The sequence below is a fragment of the Athene cunicularia genome, assembly GCF_003259725.1.
Source record: "Athene cunicularia isolate RWA chromosome 6 unlocalized genomic scaffold, athCun1 chr6_part1, whole genome shotgun sequence".
NCBI classification, from domain to species: Eukaryota; Metazoa; Chordata; class Aves; order Strigiformes; family Strigidae; genus Athene; species Athene cunicularia.
Window position 1 is genome coordinate 9516634 of NW_020799105.1, and position 23685 is coordinate 9540318.

The 23685-nt window shown below is 38.8% G+C and overlaps 1 protein-coding gene across 1 annotated transcript in view; it reads right to left on the reverse strand.

Moving 5' to 3' along the window:
• BLNK (B cell linker) overlaps nucleotides 1-23685 on the reverse strand; it is a 101887-nt gene that overhangs the window by 50337 nt on the left and 27865 nt on the right. Inside the window, exon 3 of the mRNA XM_026851653.1 lies at nucleotides 21852-21898. Within this exon, the coding sequence (XP_026707454.1) occupies nucleotides 21852-21898 (47 nt within the window). The remainder of the gene's footprint in view (nucleotides 1-21851; nucleotides 21899-23685) is intronic.

The following is a 23685-nucleotide window of genomic DNA, read 5'->3' on the forward strand; positions in this document are numbered from 1 at the left end:
GCTCGCGGGTGCCTGTCCAGCCCCAGGTGACGGCGCAGCCGGCGGGGAGCGATGCAGGCGCTTGGCCCCCTCCCCGCTCCTCAGCCCTTCCCGGTGAAGATGTGCCGGGGAGCAACATGGTGCCGGGGGAGCTTGTCCCTTCCCAGACGTTCTCCAGGAAAGCTAGAGAAAACCGTGCTGTTAACCCGTCCTTATGAATATAATTGTAAGGGGGGTAAACACGCTTCCTCACCCTGTTTCTTAAACTAAGGCAGGAGCAAACCCTGGTCCTTCCAGGGATATAGGGTGAGGCCATTCCCACCCAAGATGTAGGCAGCTGATCTGTGTTTTACGGCTCTGGTATCTTCGAACCTGGGATTTTTTTGCTTAGCTTTGGGCTCAACCATTTTTTCCTCTTTAAAGATGAACTTTATAGGCAGCTGCTTGCTTCTGGTGGGCAGCGTAGCAGATATTCATGTTCAGCCTTTATCATGAAGTGCTGATAAATTTGAATTCCACACCTTTGGAAGGAGGATGGCTCTTGTTCCTCTCTGTGTATCTTTGGCCTGTCTGCAGTTTAGTTTATAAGCTAAGGCTGGTCTAGTCAGGAAACCTACTCATTCTTTTTTAAAATATGTACATCTGCATCATGTTAATATGTTTTGATAAGTACAATATGTTTTGAGGACACAAGAAGTTACTTCTTGGGGAGATTCTCTTTGCCACTTAGGCTAGATTTTCACATGGATGTGTCTTCTCCCCAGATTGTACCGACTATAGTTTTTTCTTGTGAAAATGTAACGGCAAAACTGACTTTCCTGGTTAGTGTGGATGACTCTAGGGAAACAGCCTGCCATGAGATTTGTGTCTTTGATAACAGTATTGCTTTGATCTTGGCATGGATGGCGTTTCTGGTCTCTAAGCTTTCAACATGGAAATTACTTGATATTTGCATACAGTATTTCTCTAGGGAGGGCCCATAGTGAACAAATTCCCTTTTTGGGATATCTTATAAAGTATGTGGGCTTTAAGGAATAATGTAATAATGTTGAATGTTGTTTGCTGCACAAAACTTTGGAATTCTACCATGCATTGTATCTGGTTATGAACCTTTGCAATTTTACTCCCTAAAATTTAAATTTGAAAATTAAATTAATTTTCCATTTGTGAAAATTAACACTCTGGCAATATGAAGAAATGGATGTAAATAAATTGCAGTCTCACTTTACTTTTTGCTTATATAATCTTCTTGCTGTATTTAAGAATGTATCGGAACACAGGATTTGCTCACTAGGCTCCTGCAGGGACTTCTCTTGCACAACAGCTGCCTCTTGCCTGACTTGCAGAAATCCCAGACAGTTTCCCTTTGAGATCCTTGGTGGCAGCCTGTCATTTGCACTGCCATGCTGGTTTCACCTTGTTTCTTCCTGACTCAAGGGTTTACAGGTTTCGTTTTAATGCTCTGCAGTGCCTGGTGCAGAGGACTTTCACGCCTGTCCTTGCAGCGCTGTCACCTCGCTGCTCCCGGGAAGGGGCCGTTGCTGATGCCTTGTGTATCCCACACTTATCTTAAACCCAAGGTGTCTGAGGGAGTGGTTTCTCATGGCCACCTTGGAGTATGCTGTTCCTGGGAAAGCAATAGAGTCAACTGCAGGCAGTCTGAAATTAAGAAAGCCATCCTCCCCTGACTTTGTTTCACATAGTCTTTCTAGTTACTGTGAAATTCCTTCTCTTCCCCATTTTAAATGTGCACATGGATCAAAAACATCTGGTTCTAAATAGGGTAGTCTCACCAGAAAATGACTGCAGCCTGCTTTGCTCTTTCTGGTCTGCTTTCAAATCAGCCTATCTGGCCATCTACCCTGGTGTTGAGAAAGTTTGCTTGGGTGTCACAACATAGGATGACCACTAGAGAAAAAGCTTAAATAAAGGACATGCCCAAGCCCCTCCAAACAGCCCTAGACCTCTTCTTTTTGCAGCAGGTGGTTTCAGAGTCCAAACTTCTGGCCCATATTGGGACTGATCCTGTCTGTGGTCACAAGGATTTTTGTATAATCCATATGGAGAGGAGTGGACTGTAGTTTGCAGCTGGGGCAGGAATGGGGCAGGTGAATGGCAGCAGTTCCTCCATCCCTCCAGCACTACTCATGACCCCAAAATGGTGCCTTGGGGGGCCCAGGCTGGAGAGGGGCCAGGGCTTTACTAACCCCCACTCCAGGAAACACCCTGCCTTCCTCTTCAGGAGCCTTGGGAGGGCCTGGAGGCGGTGGCAGGTTTGAGCCATGCAGAGAACATAATGTCATGCTATTTTTGTAGTTGCAACCCCAGCAACTGTCCCTCTCTGACCTAATACGCTCATTTGGAGAATGCCAAAGAGGAACTGGGATTTGTTTTACTGTGTGGGTAGCATCTTGACCAGAGTGATAGTTAATACGAAACCCTCCTCCTCAGCTATGAGTGCCATTCTTGGCAGAAGGGGATTTGTTTTGAGGAATGTTTGTGCCACCTTTACGCTCCCTGGCACATCTGGGGCCAAGGAGGGACAGTGTGGGATGGTCACCAGCTGGAAAGTGTTGCTGCCTGCTGGGGTGTAGCCTGGCAGCCTGAACCAGCCCGTGCTGCCCAGCTGAAGGACAGGTCGCAGGGACATGGGGCATAATGGTGTCCCACAAGAATGTACATTGATATCTTGGATTAGGCTTTTTGCAGAGGTGTTCCCACTGTACCGGTCTTCTGGAGCATCATCATTCAAGCTCTTTACCTAAGTGGTATTTTCTTATTTAACATTTTAAGAACCTGCATTCATATAGACTCTGCCATTTTTGTGATTACATATATAGCCACTATTTTCCTATATATGGCTACAAAAGATACAGATTCCTGGCACCATTACTTAACACAGGTAGTGTAGGATTTGCTAGTAAAGTCCCTTGGCAGGATGGTTCATGGGATATGCATGCTTTTTTATTTTTGATGCTCAAAATGCCATTGAAATTTTGGAAAAGACCTTCTAAATGCTTGGACAGATTTCCTAAATGCTACTGAGTGTTGCAACATGATTTCCTCATCACTGCAAGTGGTGTGGCTTAGTTGAGGTTTGTCTCTCTGATCCTCTCTCAGTATGACTGTGTAATTCTCCATTTATGCTCATAAATAAAAATTTTAAAAAGCAATTTCTTTATCTTGTATGTTCAGAAACCAAAATTATTTTTTAACCAGTCTGCTGTTTTCTGTTATTTGTTTCCCTCTGGCTCATTCCTTGTACACGCTGCCTCACTGCTATTGCAGAGCTGTGAGGTCATTGAGGTACGGTCAAAACCAGACTCGGTGGAACAAACTCTGTCTGAGACTGTCAGTATCTCACCTTATTTGGTCAAAATTTGCTATGAATTGTCAGATATTTCCTGTTTACTAAGGGCTCCAGTTTTCTATATGCTATTAAGATAATTTATGGTTTCACTTTGCTTCTCTGACTAGATAGAAAACTCCTGTAGTGCAGGAAACAAGAGATTGGAAGACGTCTGAAGCATTTAAGTCGTGTTCCTAAATCAGAATAAGCATCTTCATACAGAGCCAATCGTTGTAGAGAAACCATTAGGCGAAACCCAGAGTGTGACTAATGGTTTTTCTTGGCTGAAGATTTCTGCCTGATTCCTGACTGCCTTTTCTGATTTCCACTGAAATTAATGCTCTCTAGTTTAATACCTTCCATTACATGGTTTGTATGATGATTTTGGAGTTGTCCAGGTTTCCTGCTGAAGCTACTAATGTAATTAATATTCATATTACAATGTTAAATATTCTATAAAGTATCAGCTGTACATACCTTCCTTTTAAATTCGTATGCTTTGATGCTAACACCTTTTCATGGAGACCATTCATGCCATTGTCTTAACGTGAATTGCAGATTATGACTGTCTAGGGAATTTAGGGGCCTGTTTGAGTTCCTGATCTGGATTTGGCAGCAGAAGCCACATCCTGACTGCAGACTGGGACAAGGCTTCATGATGCAGGAGCATCTGCCTGTAGCCTCCTCTGCATGACAAGAAACCCTAGGAATGTGTCCCAGGCAGGAGCTGTGGCACACAGGAGAGATGAGCAATCAAGCTGCAGGGAAGTGTGCAAAATCCAAGCCAGTGTATAGGTACAGCCTTGGCTCTCAGTTGCCATTTCTGAACTGCTAGGATTTCACATAGTTGAAATAAAAAAGCAGAGAATTGTAAACTGTGTCATGTAGCATAAACATTTAGCAATGAGAAGGTGAATAAAAAGAATGACGAATAGTTTAGTTTAAAACATCAATTTACAGTAAATCCTTTTAATGTTTACTCTTATTTTTAATGCTTTGAGGAGACAGTGCTGCATCAAAAGATCTCAATGAACTATGCATGACTATTTCAAGAGGAAGCTATTTTTTACAGATTGCATTAATGCTCACAGATACAGTCTAGTGCCTTCAATGTATATAAACCAGATGAGAAACCTGATTTGAAGTAAGCAATTAGTTTGATAACGAGGTCTTAATTTTGTTCATAACATGACCATGTAAGACTTACTTTTTCTCAGTCATGCTAGAAAACTCATTCCTTAACCCCTTCTCAATGAGGAAAATTTTGTCTCCAACATTAATAGAGAAGATCATACCAAATAGGAAAGAATTCTTCAAGTGGATTTCATGTATGACTTGTCTTGCCAAGTAGCTGCTGTATTTTTTCATTTTGACTTCCCGACTTCTGGGGAATGTGGAAAACCACAAGATGTTGCATGTTTTACAGCTTCATGAGCTTTTGCTTGGCTTCTCCTTCAGGAATTCTTGACTAAAGAGCAGCAGTGTAAGCTCTCCTGAGCAATATGTAAAATGATTGAAAATTCACTTCAAAATATCTGTCTGATCTTACTGTCAAGGACCCAGCTCAGAGGTACTTTTTCCTGCCTGTATCTACATGCTGTCTTAAATCTCTCTCATACTCTGATAATTGTTTGAGAGAGAGTATTTATTCATACATAAAGGCCTCTAAAATTTGTCTACTGCTTGAGCTCTGTTTTCATGCTACTACTGTGTAGCACTAAAGATGGGAGCTTCAACCATGGAAGCAGTGTAATGTGAATGTAAATTGCTGGTTGGTAGGAGGAATTTGGCTTGATCTGTCTGTGTTCACATGAAAGTCAGTAAACGCTACAGTTCTCTTTATAAAGGCTGTGGAGGTTTAGTGAAAACAGCCCAAACTGATTCAACCTACATCTGGACTGGAAAACAACCCAAATTCATACCACCTGAATCTGAACTGTAACCTGTAGCCGAGTTGCAGGCTTGAATTTTTCCTAAAGGCCTGCTATTTTCATGTATATGGTGTATATTTGTTCTCTTCTGCTTTCAGAATATCTGTAGGAAGATGTGCCAGCAATACACTGTGGGGATGAAGAGCAGAGGGGAAACAGAGGGTTAGCAGTAGACTGTCACATGCTGCCTGGGAAGGTTTTGTGCATGATCATATGGGTCCGAATGCAAATCTGTGGGAGTTGGTAGTAGGCCAAAAAAGCACTCAAACTCTATTGTTTAAAATTATGCCAATTTAGACATAGGGATTTTTTCCCCCTTGATTTCTATTTCAGTTGATACACTGCCTGCTTAACCTACTGTTCAGTGTCCCTTAGCTGGTATTTGAAAACCATGAGTTTATGGAACATGATTTCTCATTACATTCTTGGTATTTACTACTTACTGATTGCTATAAACTGGTGAAACACTGCTGCTTCATGTTTAAAATAATACATCTATGTTTTCTCCAAGCATTGCTCAGAGACTTTCATTAACTAGTCTATTTGGTTTTTTTTCCATTTCCAGGATGCATATAAGATGTTTTAAACTAGAAAACACTACTTGTACAGGAAAAGTTACATGTGAGCATTTAGTTGTGTCTTAGCAGTACTTTTCTGTCTCAAGTATTTTAAAATAATACTAATTCTCAGAAGTTTTAAGGTTCTCATTGTAGGTCCAATGGCTGAATGCTACCATATTAATTTTGGAAGACTCCTAGTTAACTGCCCTAGAATTCTTAAAGCTTTAATCTGTTATCACTTTGGATACTAAATGGCATATTCAAAGTTTTTCATATAGTAATAGTAGTGGGAGATGCATTTGAAAATGCAACTCTAAATTTAATTGAATGGGATTTAGGTTTGTCTTTAGGTTCACTGGAGGAAACAGGCTGGACACGTAGGCATGTACTGCGGGGTAGGCAAAGATGTGAAAACAGTAAATTTAGTAGGATTTTCTCATGAAGGGGCTTCTGAGCAAACTCATTTTAGCACCTGCAGAGAAAATGTGTTTTATTTCTCTGGGGACAAACCACTGTGTAAAAAGACGCACTTCTGCTTTTCAGTTTTACTGTCATCTGTTCCACGTGCACACAGAAACATAAAATTTGCTCCTTCAGACAGGCTACTTTTTTAATGTTAAACTGAAAGTGTTTGAGGTTAGATTGCCTTGGAGGCAGTGATCTGTGTTGGAGACATTGACAGCTACAGTGACTCTGAACAGTGCTGCTGCCTGGCCTGCAAATCTTACCCCGTCCAGCAGTCAAGAGTGACTGCAACAGTTATTCGTAACTGGCCAGCTTTATCAATAGTTTAGCTCTGATCCTAACCCACAGGAGGGAGGGTGTAGGGGCATGGGCTTCTTTGCAGACTGTCAAGCCACCTCGTTTCTGACTTTTCTCCAGGGCTTATATACCCTGCCCCTTTCCTCCTCATCCCTTGCTGCGACTGGATTAAATCTTGGACAAGTTTTCTTCCCTGTCTGTGAGTCTGTTTGGGATGTGGATTTACCCTGCAGGGTACCTAAGAGGCCTTCGTGGGAGTGCTTAGCTGAGTGGGTTATTTGGCCCTGGCACTGAGAATGAGTCTTGCACAGGGCAGAGGAGGATGGGGGAGGAGAAACATTTTGTGTCCTTGCTGTCTGCCTGTGTCTACTGAGAATCAGTCAGAATTCAGACATAGGCAGTGAATGGTCTAAGTATGTTTGTGTCTCTGCTGACAAAATCACTGTGGATATTTATACAGGCAAAAGGTTGCACAAAGTTTTCAAATTTCAAAATGAAAGGGATGTCTTAAAATGAGGATTTTTTTTGTATAGCACTGATACTCTTTCAACATACAGTGACGCCTTCAGTAACTGGAAAATGCTGAAAAACCAATAGTTTTTAAACCACTTCTTTCCTGCACTGGCCTGTAATACAAGAAAAATGGTTGGTGCGCCTTTTCTCTGGCACAATTTGGTAACCTGCACTGCTTCACTGACCATAATAATTTCTGTCTGTACATTTTCCTGTTTCTGCTTAGGAACAGGAATAATACCTTTGTCTGTTAGCCTCCTCTGTTTTCATGTGTTTCCATCTTCTTATGACTGCTCTCTTCTGTTTCTGGGATAAGTGGAATTGCCTAACACGATGTTCTGGGAGCAGAAATGTCATTGAATAGAAAAAGTTCCAGAAGTCCTTATCCAAAAGTATAGTGGATTTGAAATACCACCTTCAAAAAAAAGTTCAAGGAGATGTGGGACTTTCTAAGGAAAAAAATTATCTTATTAATTTAAAAAGTAGCAAACTACTATTTGAAATAATAAGAAGATAACATTTTATGACCAAAGGTGCCATATGGCTGTGGAATGAGATAAAGTTTCATGGAGTACTCTCTTCTGTGGCCAAATATTGCTCAGAGTTGTAACTATAGCCATGAGATTTTTCTGTTGTCTAAGACTGCAAATTTTGTGAATTGATGCAAAGAATATGTTTACACAGATGGTAATTTTAATTGCATTAAGACTACAAAACCATAGCAGATGAAAATGAGTGCCACACTATATCAGTGGGTTATTGTTTTTTTATATATCCTATTTTGAGGCATTTATTACTGCAGTACAGCTTTTAAAAGAGTTATTGCATAAGTTTGTGATCATAAGAGCCTGCATCTTTCTTCTTTCAGAATATATTGGGAGAAAAAAAATCTACATTTGGTATCAAACACTGGGTTTCAGAATAACTGTTTCTATTTTTTTGTCATCCCTTCAGGTTTAAAACATAAAGGGAACTCAAGGAGAAGTGAAAGAAGAAAAAATATTTGATAGAGGTCTACATGTAAAGAAATGCATATAAATAAATTTGAATAGTCATTGTATTGCAGTAGCACATAGTGGTCATATTCATAAACAATTATTCCTTTTCATTATATGTTGTTCCAATAGAGAACAAGAAGAAGATCACTGCACTGAGGAAATTACAATCTAAAATACTTTGGGATTAAAGAACATTTCTGTCTGGTAGTTTGGAAATAATAAACATTGATGATAGTCTTATGAGATTTTTAATTTCTGGACACTAGTGAATTTTACCAACATCTGCAGCATGGACTTGGGTACTTAAACCTTCTCTGTGTTGTAGAGATCTGACTGGGGTTATGTTATACATTTGAAATTGTCCTGTTAATGCCACAATAATGTTGAGTCAGGAATATGTTTATGAGTGAAGACTAGATTGCTATGTACTATTCGTAATTTGAAACTGTTGACAATGTATATATTATTTTTACAATTTTTTTCTGCAAAATGTCTTCCTATTTGCTAACTAATATGAACAATAGTGATACAGTAGAGTCTTCCAGGGAGAAATTATTGGGTTTTAGGTATCTCTTCCTTAAGGGTTGTGATGTCTTTAAAGCTTAAGCCTTCCTCGATGTCAGTTAACTTTCATCATTATGTTCACAGGAGAATTTCCTCTTTCATGAAAAAGACTCCTCAAAGTATTGTGACTTTTTAAAGAAATTACAGATTTCTATTATTTTTATTCCTGGTGGAACTGATAACAGCAACACTTTCCTGAATCAAAGTTCACAGCATAAATTTGTTTCAGCATGGTCCATTGGTGTGTTATGCCAGCTCAGCAAGTGCCGTACTGTTCATGTGTGTGCACACAGAGGCACCCACCCACACCCATTTGCTCATTTTTATCTTCCTTAAGCACCTGATGCAAGCTAATGTCACAAATGTCATGTGAATCACCTTTGATCTGACCCAGGATTGCTTTACATAAGCCAATACTCAAGAATATTAGAGTAGAAAGAAATGCCATAATAAAGGAACAAAATTTTGATCTTGGTACAGAATAAATTCTAAGCCTGCCCAGGTACCTGCTGGACCTATACCATAGGGCTGCATTTCAAAATGTTCTTGGTGCATTGGTTGGGAATGAACAACCCTTCAAATCTGTACAGAAAGTGGGGCTTTCTCAGAAACTGGTGTTCTGTCCTGTGGACTCTGCAAGGTACATGATAGATATATATTTACTATAGATATATAATGACATGCTGGTTTTGACTTAGGCTGGTTCTAGACCATTTATGTCTTTAGTCCTGAAGAATTTATTCCCATTACTCAATGTGGTTAAGAGAGGATCTGATACTATATTCACCTTGATGATGTCAGAGAATTGTTGCTGAAAAGACATCACCTGTAAGGGCTCTGCTCTCTGATGTGAAATAAGCTATATTTGTTATTTTTCAGGGGTTTAGAGCTGCTGTTTGGGGCTTTTTTCAGCTAAAAACTAATAAAGTACCAATGTGATGGAGGTATATTGTACATGTTTAGTACTGCTTTTGGTTAAAAGCTGAAACGGTTGAAATTTTGGTTTTATCTGTAATCTTCAATAAATCCCTGGAAAAGGATTAGCTAGCAGAGAATACCTGTGAAACTGTAGATGTGAATCATACTTCTGTTTCTTTAAAAAGAAAATAATGACAGGAAATATTTGACTTCAGATTTTTTTTTTCAGAGTATATTTAAATCTATTTGTGGCCTATATATGGACAAAAATAATCTAGTTATGAATAATTTCTTAAACATTATTTGTACTAATAATATAAAAGGAATATAGCTCGTAGTTCATGCTGACATTTCAAGCAATACAAACAATCCTTTTGCTTCTGTGATCTTGAATTGTAATATCTATTGATTAAAGTAACAGCATGTATATGCATTGTATTCCTGTGTATTTCTTCAGAACATTATTGCTTGAGCCAGAGGAATGAAATAAGGAAGATACATATTGATAAAGGTAATTATCAGCTGGATCAGGGATTTAGAAAAGGATCTGATTACTTTTGTGAAATGTATGGTAAGGCAAATCAACTGAAATGGTAAGATATTTTTAGGTTATTGTCTGTATTCTGAGAGCTTTGTAAAATAATAAAAAGCCATGAAACTGGGCAGTGAGGAACTAAATAGGAGAAATGACAGAGCTGTGGTAGCAGGTGTCTGGGGAAGCTGAAATGCCAGAATTGTGAAGAAGAAACTGAGACTTAATGCTCTGTCAAGGATATTATTTGAGAGTACCTAAAATGTGCCATGGCAGTAGGTGGAGGAGAATGGAAAACAGGAAAGCGAGTACAAGGACTGTAAAACACCTAAAATCTCTCTTTTTCCCCTCAGAACTCATGAATATTAGAAACAGAAGGACCTTGTCAGATTCTGAAAAATCAGGCATGGCTTGTGGAAGAATAAAATATATTTAAAACCAGATCAGGAAATACTGTTCCGTTACAGACCAAGGCATCTTTGGCAGGGAGACTGAACTGCCTCCCTACTCTGGAGAATATCCTTTCGTCCCTCTGTCCTCTAGAAGGTTGATAAAATAACCTGCAAGAGGTGGTTTGAGTAGTCTTAAACTGTAACATGCTGCAGGGAAGCTGCATATACTGCTCCTAGCTTGGGAAGAGATTAGCCACGGTCTGGCCTGAAAACACTTCACCTCTTCAAGAATTCAGAGCATATCTTCTAATAATTGTAAACAAACATCAAGACTGTAAAGTCAAAGTGTATTTACATTGTGTGGTGAAGCACAGTGCCAGAGGTGGTGACAACTGAGCAGTCTCTGAAACAAGACACAGTGGCACTGCACTTTGAGACAAGGCATTTTAGGTCATGTGCAGCATCCAGGAGTGTAGCTTTTCTGCTTCAGGCAGCTGAGCAGCTCCTCTGCTTGCTGCTAGTTCCTCAGTCCCTGTGCTGCACCCACTGCAAGTGGACAGATCTCTGAAGCATTGAAAATTAGAGAAAGTGAGCATGGACCTTGCCTGTGACTCTTAACTTCATAAGTGCATTACAATACTGTCTGTATTTTTGTAGTTACAGATGATCAATCCAGAGAGGTTCTCTGATACTCTGAATCATGTGTTGATGAGTCTTAATAGCATCTGTCCTGTAGCTATGCACAAGTACCATCATGCCAGTGTCTGTGGTGTTACTAAGGTAGTTCTACATTCCTCACATTGGTGTTGCTCTTGGAAAGGGAGTTTACGAGGAAGGTGCTAGTAACATGGTATTTATTTGCATGTTGAATGCAATTTCTGCATTTGTTTCAGGCAAATATTTGAAATATATATTTCTGGCAATATATTAATTCTATAGGTTGCCACCTGTAGCTGTGCAGGCTGTTTAGGTTTCAGGTCTTGAATTCTGCCGCACAAAGGGCTGCTGTGGCATTCCTACCACGCCACTTCATCTTTTGCCAGGCCAGCTGTGCTGAACAGCCTTTCCTGAAGCTGTTTCAAGTGGCTGGTTGCTATCACACTGTCTGGCTTGCAGCTGCAACAGGTCCTCCTGCTGCAGTCCCTTAACTTCTTGCAGCTCATCTTGTAACTTCTCCACCCTGCTTGTCTAGCTGACCTCATTTTTAAGCACTGCAGTTTTGATGGCTCAGTGTATTATCTCAACCATTTACCTGTTCTCTTCTAATTTCTGAATTCAAGAAAATCTGAATGAAAGAGTTTAATACTTTCCTTCATTATCCTAGAAAAACTACCACCTGCCATCACAGCACAAATATATGAACTAATGAATGAAGCTCTGCTTGCTTATACAAAAGCAGAAAGATGTTATGATTTCACTTGTTTTTACAGAGGTTAGTCCAAAGTGAGAAGAATTAAATGTCTCTCCTGTGGAGAGCATAAATATGTGTTGATAAGACACTGTAAATGAAATATTGTATTTCTTTCAAAAACCGAGAGGACTCCAGTTTGGAGACTTAGAGCGAAATGAGCCAAGACATCTGCTCTATTTTCTGCCCAGTGTGTACTTGAGCTGGGGCACATGTGGAATTCTGCTGAAATTTGATTATAAATTAATAGGTCCTTCACACTTCATTGCTTGAATGAGCCAGAAGTTATTTTCTTCTGAGTTCTGAGTCCCAGGTGCAGCACTTTCTGACTACCAAATACAATTTTCTAAAAGCGAAGAAAGACCAGTGAATTGAAACTACAACAACCTTTTCTCTATGGTCAGAGTACAGCAACGTAATAGAGAAAAGGAAAGCACATTAACTGGCAGGGTGGAGGAAAAAGATCCTGTCCAGACATATGACGATGGTGAAGAACCGGTTTTTGATTTGGGCAACAGCTTCCTTTTCTGGTTCTGCTTCTGGCTTTGTGTACAAACATAAGCAGGTCATTTGGATCTGTGTCTTAAAAAGGTGACTTGTTTAGTTGATTTTTGATACCCAACTTGAGTTGCTTTGTGACTGTGCAGGTTTAAGCCCTGCTGGCACCGGAGAGCACGTTGCCGTTGCCCCTCCCCCACCCGCAGCCGGTTGGGCTGGCAGTGAGGCACAAACCAGGGCTAAAATAACAACAAATTTAATACAACAGTGTGATAAACAATCTGAACAACAACAGTAGCAATGATAACAATAATAAACAGCAATAATAGTGAACAAGACAAACGATATACAGAGAAATACTGCTAGCTGGTCACGGAAACAGGTTCCCACCACCAAGCCCACCGAAAAGCAAAGTAAAAAGGTTCTGCCCCTGGACCTGAAGCCAGCATGGTGTGAATAACCTGGCTGGAGATCCCTTCCCTCTCTCTCTCTGCTGGGGAAACCTAACCCTATCCTAGTTGAACCAGGACAGTGACTGATATTCTATTACTATTTAGGCTGGTCTAGAGTACTAATGAAGATAGATTTTTCTACTTTCACTAAAACTTAGTGAGATTAAGCTGACTGTTACAGATCTGGCTCTCCCTACAGCTGAACCAGCATATGCTTTTTTCTCAGAGGCTGATCCACTCATGCTCTTCAAAGAGGGTTAACAGGCATCTAGTAGTATTTAGCACTAGTCTGTCACACTGTTATCGGAAAGAGTCTGTGATTTATCTTGCCTGATGTCCCTAAAAATGAGCATAGTGTTTCAAATATTAAAGAAACACTTCTATAATTATACTGTTAAGTTCCCACCAAATGGCATTCCATAGATGGCTGAGCATTGTGGAGTATCATGAAAGGACATTGGGCAAGGTTGACTAATTCTAAAATTTTCTACTTTAGAAGTCCTGAACAGGGACCAGAACAGAGAGTAATGGAAAATCATGGGCCTGAAGAAGAGGAGGAGACTATGGAGACAGTACTAGGCTTGTACTGATTTATATATTATATAGCTATAAACCAGCTAAGACTGCAACATCTGCACCTCTCTCTGTATTTTCCTAACTGGGACAGGGAGGATAGAATGTGCCATAGAAGATACCCAGACAACTTGAAATTGGTTTCATTGCAGGCATCAAGGGTGTTGGGAAGAAAAATTGGGATTTCCTCTGACATCTTCATATTCTATCAGTTCTTTGGTGACGTCCAAGTAGTAACAACTGGCATTTCAACTGAGAATGATATTGTTTTCAATAAGAAAGGATGGTAAAAAGCACAAAATTCTTTTACTTCATTGGAGTTTCTGGAGGCATTTTTCATTAAAATAGAAAAAACTTCCAACTGTGACAATATATTTGTAACCCCAAGACATTCCTCATCATTGCAATAGTGATAATTCAGTCTAACAGCAGTATGTGCATAAAGAAAGCCTTTTGTTGTATATTCTTTCTACTCAGCCCAGGGGCAGGAATATAGTCCACAGAACCACAAGGACCACAAGGGTTTGTTCAGCTTTGAGAAGAGAAAGTTCAGAGAGACCTTATCACTATGTTTTAGTATTTAAAAGGTGACTACAAAGAAGATGGAGACTCCTTTTTTACAAGGAGTCACATGGAAAAGACAAGGGGTAATGGGTACCAGTTATTCCTGGAGAGATTCTGATTGGACACTAAAGGAAAATATTTCACAATGAGAACAATCAGCCACTGGATGAATCTTCCCAGGGAAGTGGTGGATTACCCAACATTGGACACACTTTTAAGATTCATCTGGACAGGGTGATGGGCCATCTTGTCTAGACTGTGGTTTTGCCAAGAAAGTTTGGACCAGATGATCCTTGAGGTCCCTTCCAACCTGGTATTCTATGATTCTATGAACTAAAACATTGCCAGGTTAGTTTCCACCTTAACCACAGCTGCAATACTGTAGCATGGTGACATCTGAACTGCCACTATTTGGAAAGTGGTAAGACCTCAGCAAATATCTGGATATTGGGACTTGATCAGAAAATACAAACTTGTATATTTTGTGTATGTTTGTATATTTTCAACTTTTGAGAGAACTGTATTCCTGTTGGGATTCTAGAGGGCTTTCTGCGAGAGAATGGCCATGTGAGCAATCCTGCATGAGAACAAGACTGATAAGAGCCTCAGCTGAGCAAGAATGCAATAAGGATGTGACCCTGAATGAGGGGGGAGAAACTCAACGAGACAAACAACCCCTGGAAGGGGTTGGGATGGAAGAGGAAGTTACACAAGGCAGGAAGCCTGGCAAGGCTGATGTGGCACCTTTTATCCAGTCAAGAATGTTTTAAGCGCGGGCTAAGTTAACCGTCCAATCTTGAGGACTTGTACTGCATGTTACTCATGTGTGTGGGAGAACATTATAAAAGGGCTTGCTTAGTTGTAATAAACAGGCATTGCTTGATCACATTGGTTGTGTGTGTGCTCAGCTCTCCTGCATATTCCTACTATTTGTAGTATCATTTTCAAAGATTGAATGCTGCTTTATTTATAATCTCTAGTGACTTCCAGTGATTCTTGTATACAGGTGTCTTTTTTCTCTCTATAAGCTCTGCCAAATGTAGTTTCTAGCTACACCTTTATTTTTGGAACAAAGATAGGCTTGTAATCATGGCTATTTCCAACCTGATTTAGTATCTTTATACAACTGCAGTTGAAGAAATTGTTTAGTGGGAAAGACCACTGAAGTAGGGGCTTTTTAGACACTGTATTTGCTTAAAATATCCTTAATTTAAAATTCTGAGGGATGCTGCAAGACAGGTAAGGTTGTTGCTTAAGTACTACATCTCTAAGTTTGTCTTAATTGTGAACTACAAGCAGATGGTGGGCTGACAGGAAGTGAGTTGCCATACTGCACAGGACTGAAGATAAGATAATATATATTGCTCTTCAGCTGAACATATTGCTATCTTGAATGGTTTCTATATTGGGTTTGGTTTTCATCCCACCTAGAACACCATTAATGTAATTCCACCTTGCAACTCCATGTTCAGTTTAGAAAGATTGTTTGAAAATTACTTCTGTGTGGTTGCAGTTGTAGAATGTGAGGTACAGAAATAGTTTCTCCCTTGTACAATTTTCTTTATGCATTATTTTCAATATAAACCAATGCATAAATTACAAATTCACTGATTATCTATGGAAAAACATCAAATGTTATTGGACTTAAACAATGAACAGCATATTTTGCCAAAATAGTCTATCATAAATTTTTGGCAAATTGAAAAATATGGCAAAGCTTGGTTAGAAGATTGGATTGGATTTCCTTAGTACAAAGAAAAATGCCCAGTTATAGACTCATAGCATTGGAATATGTTTGTCTGTGTTCGCCTGACTAGGTAATTCTTTTGACATGGAGCTGAGATGGGGAAATTGTGGTCTCAGATTCAAATCCATGTGGTCTATGGTAGTGCCACAAGGCTCTTAACGCAGTGATATTTCCATTCTTTTATTGTTAAGCTTTGGCAGAACACTTCAAAAACTATTTCAGAATACCAGTTTTGTGTAACTTTAGATCTAAGATAGGATGGTGAACAGTCTACTTACAAGAGCAGAAGTGAGCTTCCTAGAAGAACTTGAAACACAATATGTTCCTGACTGTGAGGGGATTTTTCCTCTTCAAGTAACTGGCATCACTGCAAAAGTTTTGATTGCTCATGGCAAGATGGAAGAGAAACTGCTCTAATGCAAGTGTCTGTTGCCCCCTTTCTGCTGCAGGAGTGTAATAGTCTCTGCTACTGTAAAAGGAGGCAAGATGGTGTTGCTTTGCTGAGTGAATATTTCCTAGATCTTCCTGTGAACAGGAGAATATCCAGAAATAATTCTAATCAGCAGGCAATGTCTGCCTCTGTAAATATTGGATGCCTGAGTAGGCTTTTGTCACAGCCTTTCTATGCTAAAAATGAGTAAATAATATATAAAAATGTGATTTAAAGTCAAATTTATTTATTTATTTATTTATTTATTTATTTATTTATTTATTTATTTATTTTTTACTTTTCTTGTCTTTGGAGTGCATATAACTACCAAGGAAGTGTTCTGTAATATGTTTCTGTGATGCTAGAGTGGTTAGGTACTGGAAACCTCTTTTGGTGTCTTTTAGGTATCTTTTTTATTGGGAGGGCACTGTATGAAGAGGTATCTTCTGAATTTGCAGCTCTAGCCTTTTCCAGTTTTGGGGATAAGTGGAGATTTTTAAAGTGGCATTTAAGGTACATCAAAAACTAAGGAAAGCAAGGAACTAAATACATATTTAGACATAAACCATTCAACCTGAGTCAGCACTGGTATTTAAAGGATATAGGGTAATTAAAAATCCATTACATTATATCCCAAGGAGAGGGGAAGACCTTTCCTGCTTACTAAGTATTGGAATAGAAGTCATCCACCACCTTTGCTTTCTCACCTTGGAGCTTTCACTGAAGTGGGGAAAGTCCAAATGCACATTGTCACAAGGTTTCTCTACTGCTGCATTTTGCTTAAAGAGACAGCAAAAGTTCTTTGTCTTTATTATTTCTTAAGGAAACAATCTAATTCTCATAGAAATCTCACTGATTTTATTAGGATTTGTCTTTGGTTAGGCAGAGTAATCCACTGAAATAAAAATACAGGAGTAAAAAAATAAAAATATTTAAAAGTGAAACTGAAAGTACCATGTTGCATGCCCTACATTTATTAAATAAATAAATATTATAATAATGCCTATGCAATCCCCCCATGCAAACAGGATGAGAAAACTCTCTACGTGTGAAATCTGAATGACATTGTAGTCTGTTAGAAGTCTACTGATTTATTTCTTGACTTCTCTTTTATTTTATTCTTAATGTTTAACAATAAAGTCTTAATGTTTATGCCTTCAGTTTTCCTCTCTTTTTAATGAGAAGTTAAAATGTAACAGAAGAAGATGCATTATGCATGCAAGTGTTGGAGACAATGACTCTCGCTAGAATGGACGAGTTAAAATGCACTGAAGTGTCTGACTAAATTGTTGAGAAAAGATGGGTGTAAACCTCTGTCATGATTAGATCAGAATTAATTTTGTCAGCAGAGGCCTATTTGCCCTTTGAACCATTGTCCTTTTTTACCTGCAAGCCTGGGATGGCCCCTGAGAGCACAGAGGTCTGTCTGGCAGCTGCAGCAGTGGCAGTATTGGCCACTGTTTGGCCAGTAATCTCCACAATACTCAGATGTCCCCAATGCATGTAACTCCCATGGCCCTGTGGCATCACAGCTAGTGAATGAGACCTTGGGAAACAAGGTATGGCTTTTGTCTGCAGTGTAGTTGTACAGTTTTCCTCACTATTTTAAGTAAAGACTTCAAAATTCCTGATGCTTTTTATCAGGGGTGATAGCACCCCTGTGAGATAGGGAAATACTATTATTTCCACGCAGCAGGTGGGAAAGGAAGCAGAAGATGCTAAAACAATTTAGCTGAATTTACTTAGACAAAGCAAGGTCTCAAATCCACATTTGTGACATCTAGGTTTAGTAACTGTTGGACGCCATCACTCCAAAAGATTTTGCCCTAGGAACTCTCTCCTGACCCAGCTACAAAGGGGCTAAGATGGGATCCAGGCCTTTGTAGCTGGTGTATAGAGAACTTGTCCATAGATTTGAATGCTGATAGCTGTGAAAAAGGTGAAAAATGCATTTTCCACATTAGGTTGTTTACCTTCCTTAATGAAGAAATAAAAGAAAAAATGCGAGTGGAGGGGGAGGACAGAAAAGGAGTTAATGTGTAATGTTTCTAGTTCTTTCAGTTTGAATTATACAAGTGCAGATGTTTCAAGTTGAACATTCAGCATTACAAACGTACTTTCCTGATATGTAACATCTCTTACAATTGAGAATTTATTCATATGTCTCAGAAAAAGACACCTCCTTTGGCTGGAAGGCAAGGATGAAAAATTTCAGTCTGGAATTATTAATTTTATGAACAAATGAAAAAAAAGATGTTAGAAACTAATCTAGAAATGAATCTTAATTACAGAACACTTGATTTATGGATAGCAAATTTTTCTGCATATACTATAAATTCCTGGTAAAATAAACTAGGAACATTTTTCACGGTGATGAAAATTGATGGATGTTTATTTCCAGAAAAGGAGATCAAATGCTGCCCACACCCTAATTAAACAAAACTTGTAATTATGTGTTCCTTAACACAGCTCACTTATTATCCAGGATCCTCCATAACTGCATGTTGCTATATACAAATGGTAAACTCAAGACCTGACATCTCGTACCTGATTTGTGGGTGAAGATTTCTCATTTACTTAGCAATCCGACACAGCCAGAACAGGCTTCTGAATTTGCACATGTGATAGAGAGCACTGATTTTGTGATGAAAGATTCCAGTCCTGATTTTGGTAAACAGTCCCCAGAGCTCATGAGTTGAGAGCAAAATTTTATTCTGAGTTTGAACTGGGATGAATTTCTAATCACATTAGCTATGAAGAAGGCCTTTTAATTTCATGGTCCCTGGGAAGGTGAAACTTAAGTAAGCTGAAAGCATTGTGAAACAACTTCTGCATAAACTTCTGATACTGTAAATCTTGGACTATCTACACTGAGGTGATTGAGCTGTAATTACATTTCTTTCTCAAGATGTGCTTCCAAATTATGGGTGTTTGTAATGGAGTTATAGCTTATATGATAGTTTTACAGTTATAAACATCAATCTTATTTGCACTGCTTATTAGAATGTTAAGATATCAAAACAGCATTTGGAAAGCACTTAAGTTCCTCCCAGTATTCTGAAATATCTGTGCTATGAGGTTGATTTTGATATCTGTGCTCTCTTAAAGAGTGCTCCTGAATGTACTGTGATATTCTATATAGTGTTTTTCCTGGCATAAATATTAACACTGAATAGATGAGCCCATGACTGTAGTCAGTGGGATGTTTGAGACCTCTCTGATGGAAAGTATCTGGAAAGTGCAGTTGTACTGCCATTCTTGAGTGTGAACTTGTTCAGTGTTTTGGGTGACCCCAGGATTTCAGGGTGAGAGTGCTATCAACTGAGTCTGCTGTATGGAGTGAAAAATACAATGAAGCTTCTGCAGGAGGAAGGGCTCAAAGCAAAGCTCAAGATTTCAACATGATGTCAGGACTGTTGAAAACATATAAACCTGTGAGAGCAGTTTGTTGCACAACCCTGACAGCCAGCTCCAGAAAGCATTGGACTAGTGCCTCAGTGCTCTGTTGTCCCATGTTTGAAAGCAGCATCCCTTTTCTGTTATTGTTTTGGGAAGTGGGGAAGGAATCTTTCATTATCGCATTTTGTGGATAGGATAGGACACCAGTAGAGGTTGCACTTTTCACTACGATATTCAGCAGCTGCTCAGAAGCAATCTAGGTAGATCTGTGGCTTTAACTGTTGATGAGAACTAGTTTACATCAGGCTACCATTAAGCTGTCAAAGCCAGTGCTAATTGAAATAACAGAATATAAGAAGAATCTTAATGAAAAATGTAGTGCAAAATGTTTATTTCAGAGTATCAAGCTAGAATTACTATGATAAACTCTTCCTAGAGAAAACATTTTGTCTTTTTTGCCCTTGTTACCTTTTTCCCCTTTAGAGAGCAGGTATAGTATTAACTAGAGGGAAAGAGACTTCCATTGTAGTAGTGGAGGTATTTGGTGCAGAAGTTGGTGAAGTATACCATGCATGGCTGCAGATTGCTCTTGGTATATCTGTGATGAGATTTCCTAGCAGAATGTAGAAAAATTGTGTGGTTTAGTTCACAGAGCATTTATAGCCTTCTAGACTCAAAATCTTTCTTATGGAAAAGAACACCAAGTGTTGTACTAGTGGGAACTAGAATGGGAAAGGCAAAGAGCTTTTGATGGTGGCACATCAGGGGACCTAGTTTCTGTCTAATGAAGCTCCATGAAGAAACTTTCATAACAAGCACAGACCTGAAGTACTGGCCACTGCCAGATGAAACACAGGATTTTGGTCTCACCTTGCCTCGCAATTACTATTTCTCTGTTTATCTGTCTTCAGTGTTTTGACTCACTGGGGATTACCTGCTGCATGAACAAGCTTGAACAGGCCTGTTCATCTGTCTTAGGTAGATCAGTGTAGATAGACCTTTCCCAGTTAAAACATACAAACTCTTCAAGTGCTGGAAACTCAGGCAATTTTTGCAATTGCAAGAAGTAAGAGCAACAGATTTTAGACTGCAAGTGGGTGCTAGGGATGTTAGGGACTGTGTATTTCAGGAGTTTTACTACTCTGATCTTTTTTTTATACTTAACAGAATTCATATTACAAAACACCTTTGTTATTTCTATATACAATATGAGAATCCAAAGCTTGAATACCCACATCAGTAGAAGTGCAACTCTTGGTTTCAGTTCAGTAGATTTCTATTTGCCCCAATACTGTAGTAGAGCAGATTTGTCTAGGTCATAGAAACAGAGGTCACAACCTTGGTTAACTGTATATGCATGCTCTCTACATTTTCTCTCAATATAATGTCCTGTTAGACTTAGTTTGCAAGAAAGTCCTTTGATGTTTCCCTTATTCATCTAGTTAATTATTAAAATAAACCCATAAGAATTTCAACCTATGCTCTCATCAAATTTTTATCAATAGAAATAGGATTTTAGTGGGTAAAAATGCCTCCAAGTTCCTCCAGCTTCTTACCATTAGAGAAGGATTCAAGAAACAATTCTGGTTTTGTAAACAGATACAATGTTTTCCTAGCTAGGGAAAAAAAAATGCTACATGGAATAATAGCAACCATTAAGTGAAGCAGAGCAACTCAATCTATACTAAACTGAGCTCTTGGTTTCCTTGGCTCATAGAGAAAACTCCCTAACATGGTTTCTGTGCAGTAATACATGAGAAATAATGTACTTGAACATTAAGAATGTCCTGCTAAATTAACTTGATTTGTCACAAACTCTATGAAGGGATTTCCTAACTGTTATACCTGTATTTGCTTATTCAGTATTCTGTTTAAATTACTTTCAACATAGCACTGTTATTCTGATTACTCAAATTGATCCCTAAGCAGCACATGAACCAATTCTGAAAATTTGGTCTCATGCAGGTAAAGAGCTTTTGTATTCTGAAAGAAATTGAACTCGTAATTTTCCTAATATTAGGGTTGTCCCTGTCTGTTCTGAAGAAGAGTATTACCTAGCAGCTGGTGCAGAAGCGACTTTTCTGTCAGCTGGTCTGAACCACAGTTCTTGTAAACCTTCTAGGATCCTAATCCTGAGGAAGTTTTACCCCTGTCAATTAACACCCTTCACGTGAGCAGGAGGTTTCAATTCTCATTTTTTGTTATTTATTACCAGGAAACTATTAGAGCACAATAGAGTATTAGTCATTTAATGGGGAAGCATAAAATAGTGAAAAACTTACAGATGGTGTGTTATTTTGAACGGACTCAGCTCATAATCTGATACATTCTGAAAAGAGAGAAAACAGGTATTGTATTTTAAATAAAGAGCAATTTAATAAAAAACAATCCATTAAGTAAACTAAGCAAAGACCTAAAAACTAGTTTTTAGTTTTGTAGCTACATAGTTGTCTCATCTTGGTTAATGCTTAACTTTTTATTACTGGCCTGTTGTAACATTTCTGGAAAGCTGGTAGCACAGATTGTTAAACTGGAATTTAACTGGGCATGTGGCAGATTGAAGTATGCTGGTTAATGAATTATTCAAAAAGTGATAAGCAAGACATTTTATATGGTCTCTTTCTAGCTCTACCACTGAATTTCTTTGTGTTTTTTTTACTGGAATCAGCAGATTAGTATAACAACAGCTGAGTGGAAGATTACTTTATCAATGGTTGGGAGATTATTAAGACGAAGTTTGATCTGTTCTTGTGTTAGACTTCTGCACGACTCCTCGACCCATGAAAAATGGGATGAAAAATAAATTGAATTTTTAGTGTGCCACCTTGGCACATACAGTGCTTATTCTAGTGCCACACAAGCTAATTTAGGTACTGGAAACAGTTTAGCCAAATCGTTTGAATAGTTTGCATAGCTCCATATACCTTTCACCTCAACATGCCACAGAGTTCATACACTGTACTAAAGCAGCAGAAGTATTTCTGATGTTCAAGCTATTAAGCAGCCAAACTTCTTAAGTCAGAGTTTTAAGCTAATCTAAATAATTTTTTATCCATGGATTTTCTTTTAGTGCAAAATTTCTGGCAATATCTCCAATCATACCCAGCCAGACTAAGCATGTGACTGCATGGTTTTGGTTCAGAAACCTGCTAATGCTAAAATGTCCTTTTTCTAAGCATAGATTTCAACAGGGGATGGGTCAGGCTGAAAACATGTTCATTTAATAGATACAGTTTGAAACCTGCTCCTATTTTTGTGTCAGAAAAACTCATTTGCTTGTTTCCTGAGACTTCCTAGGCACACCTGTAAGAGATGTGAAATCTCCCAAACTGATACTTTCCAGTTACTTCAGTGATACTGCCTTCATTGTAATATGATTGATGTTTGCCCAGCTCTACCTGTTTTTCTGAATAACCCTGCAGCCATCAGTCCCACTCCAAACTGGTTTGCCTTTTCTCTCACCGTCTCGTCAGCATGATAAGATGAGTTTGTATCAGGCATACAAAATGAGACGCTAATAAGAAGTGTATGAGACAAGGAGATCAAGTGGAGAACATGTAAAATCTCAGAGAAAACCTATTTCATCAGTTTACATTTAAATTCAAGCAAGTCTCTGAATTTTTTCAAGTTCTTTGATATATTTGTTGTGGAAATATGCCATTTCAGACACTAGAGAATTCCCTACATTTAATACTTAGCCTGTAATTACACTGTAACAAAAACCAGCTGCATATCTACATGTAGTGTGTATGGTAATTAGCAGATGATCTAGAAGATCTAGAAATCACCACATTTCTGAGGAAATTTAAAACTATATTGAGCTGTCTGATTGACATACAGGCCCATCTGGGCTCCTTCAGACTTTGTCAGCTGTAATGATGACTCACCAAATTGCCTCTGCAGATCAATGACCAGCAATATTAGGGCTATTTCCTCCCTTCTTATTGCACCTTCTAAATAACAGCAGGAAGCAGCTCTGCTTTTTGTTGTAAGGACTTGAGATTTTTATTTTTTTTGTTTACTCCCTTTTCTTTGCAAAATAGATGACATAAACTTTTTCTTGAGTGTATTAAGATTGCTGAAGTATAATTGCTTGGTGATTTCAGCCAACTAGCT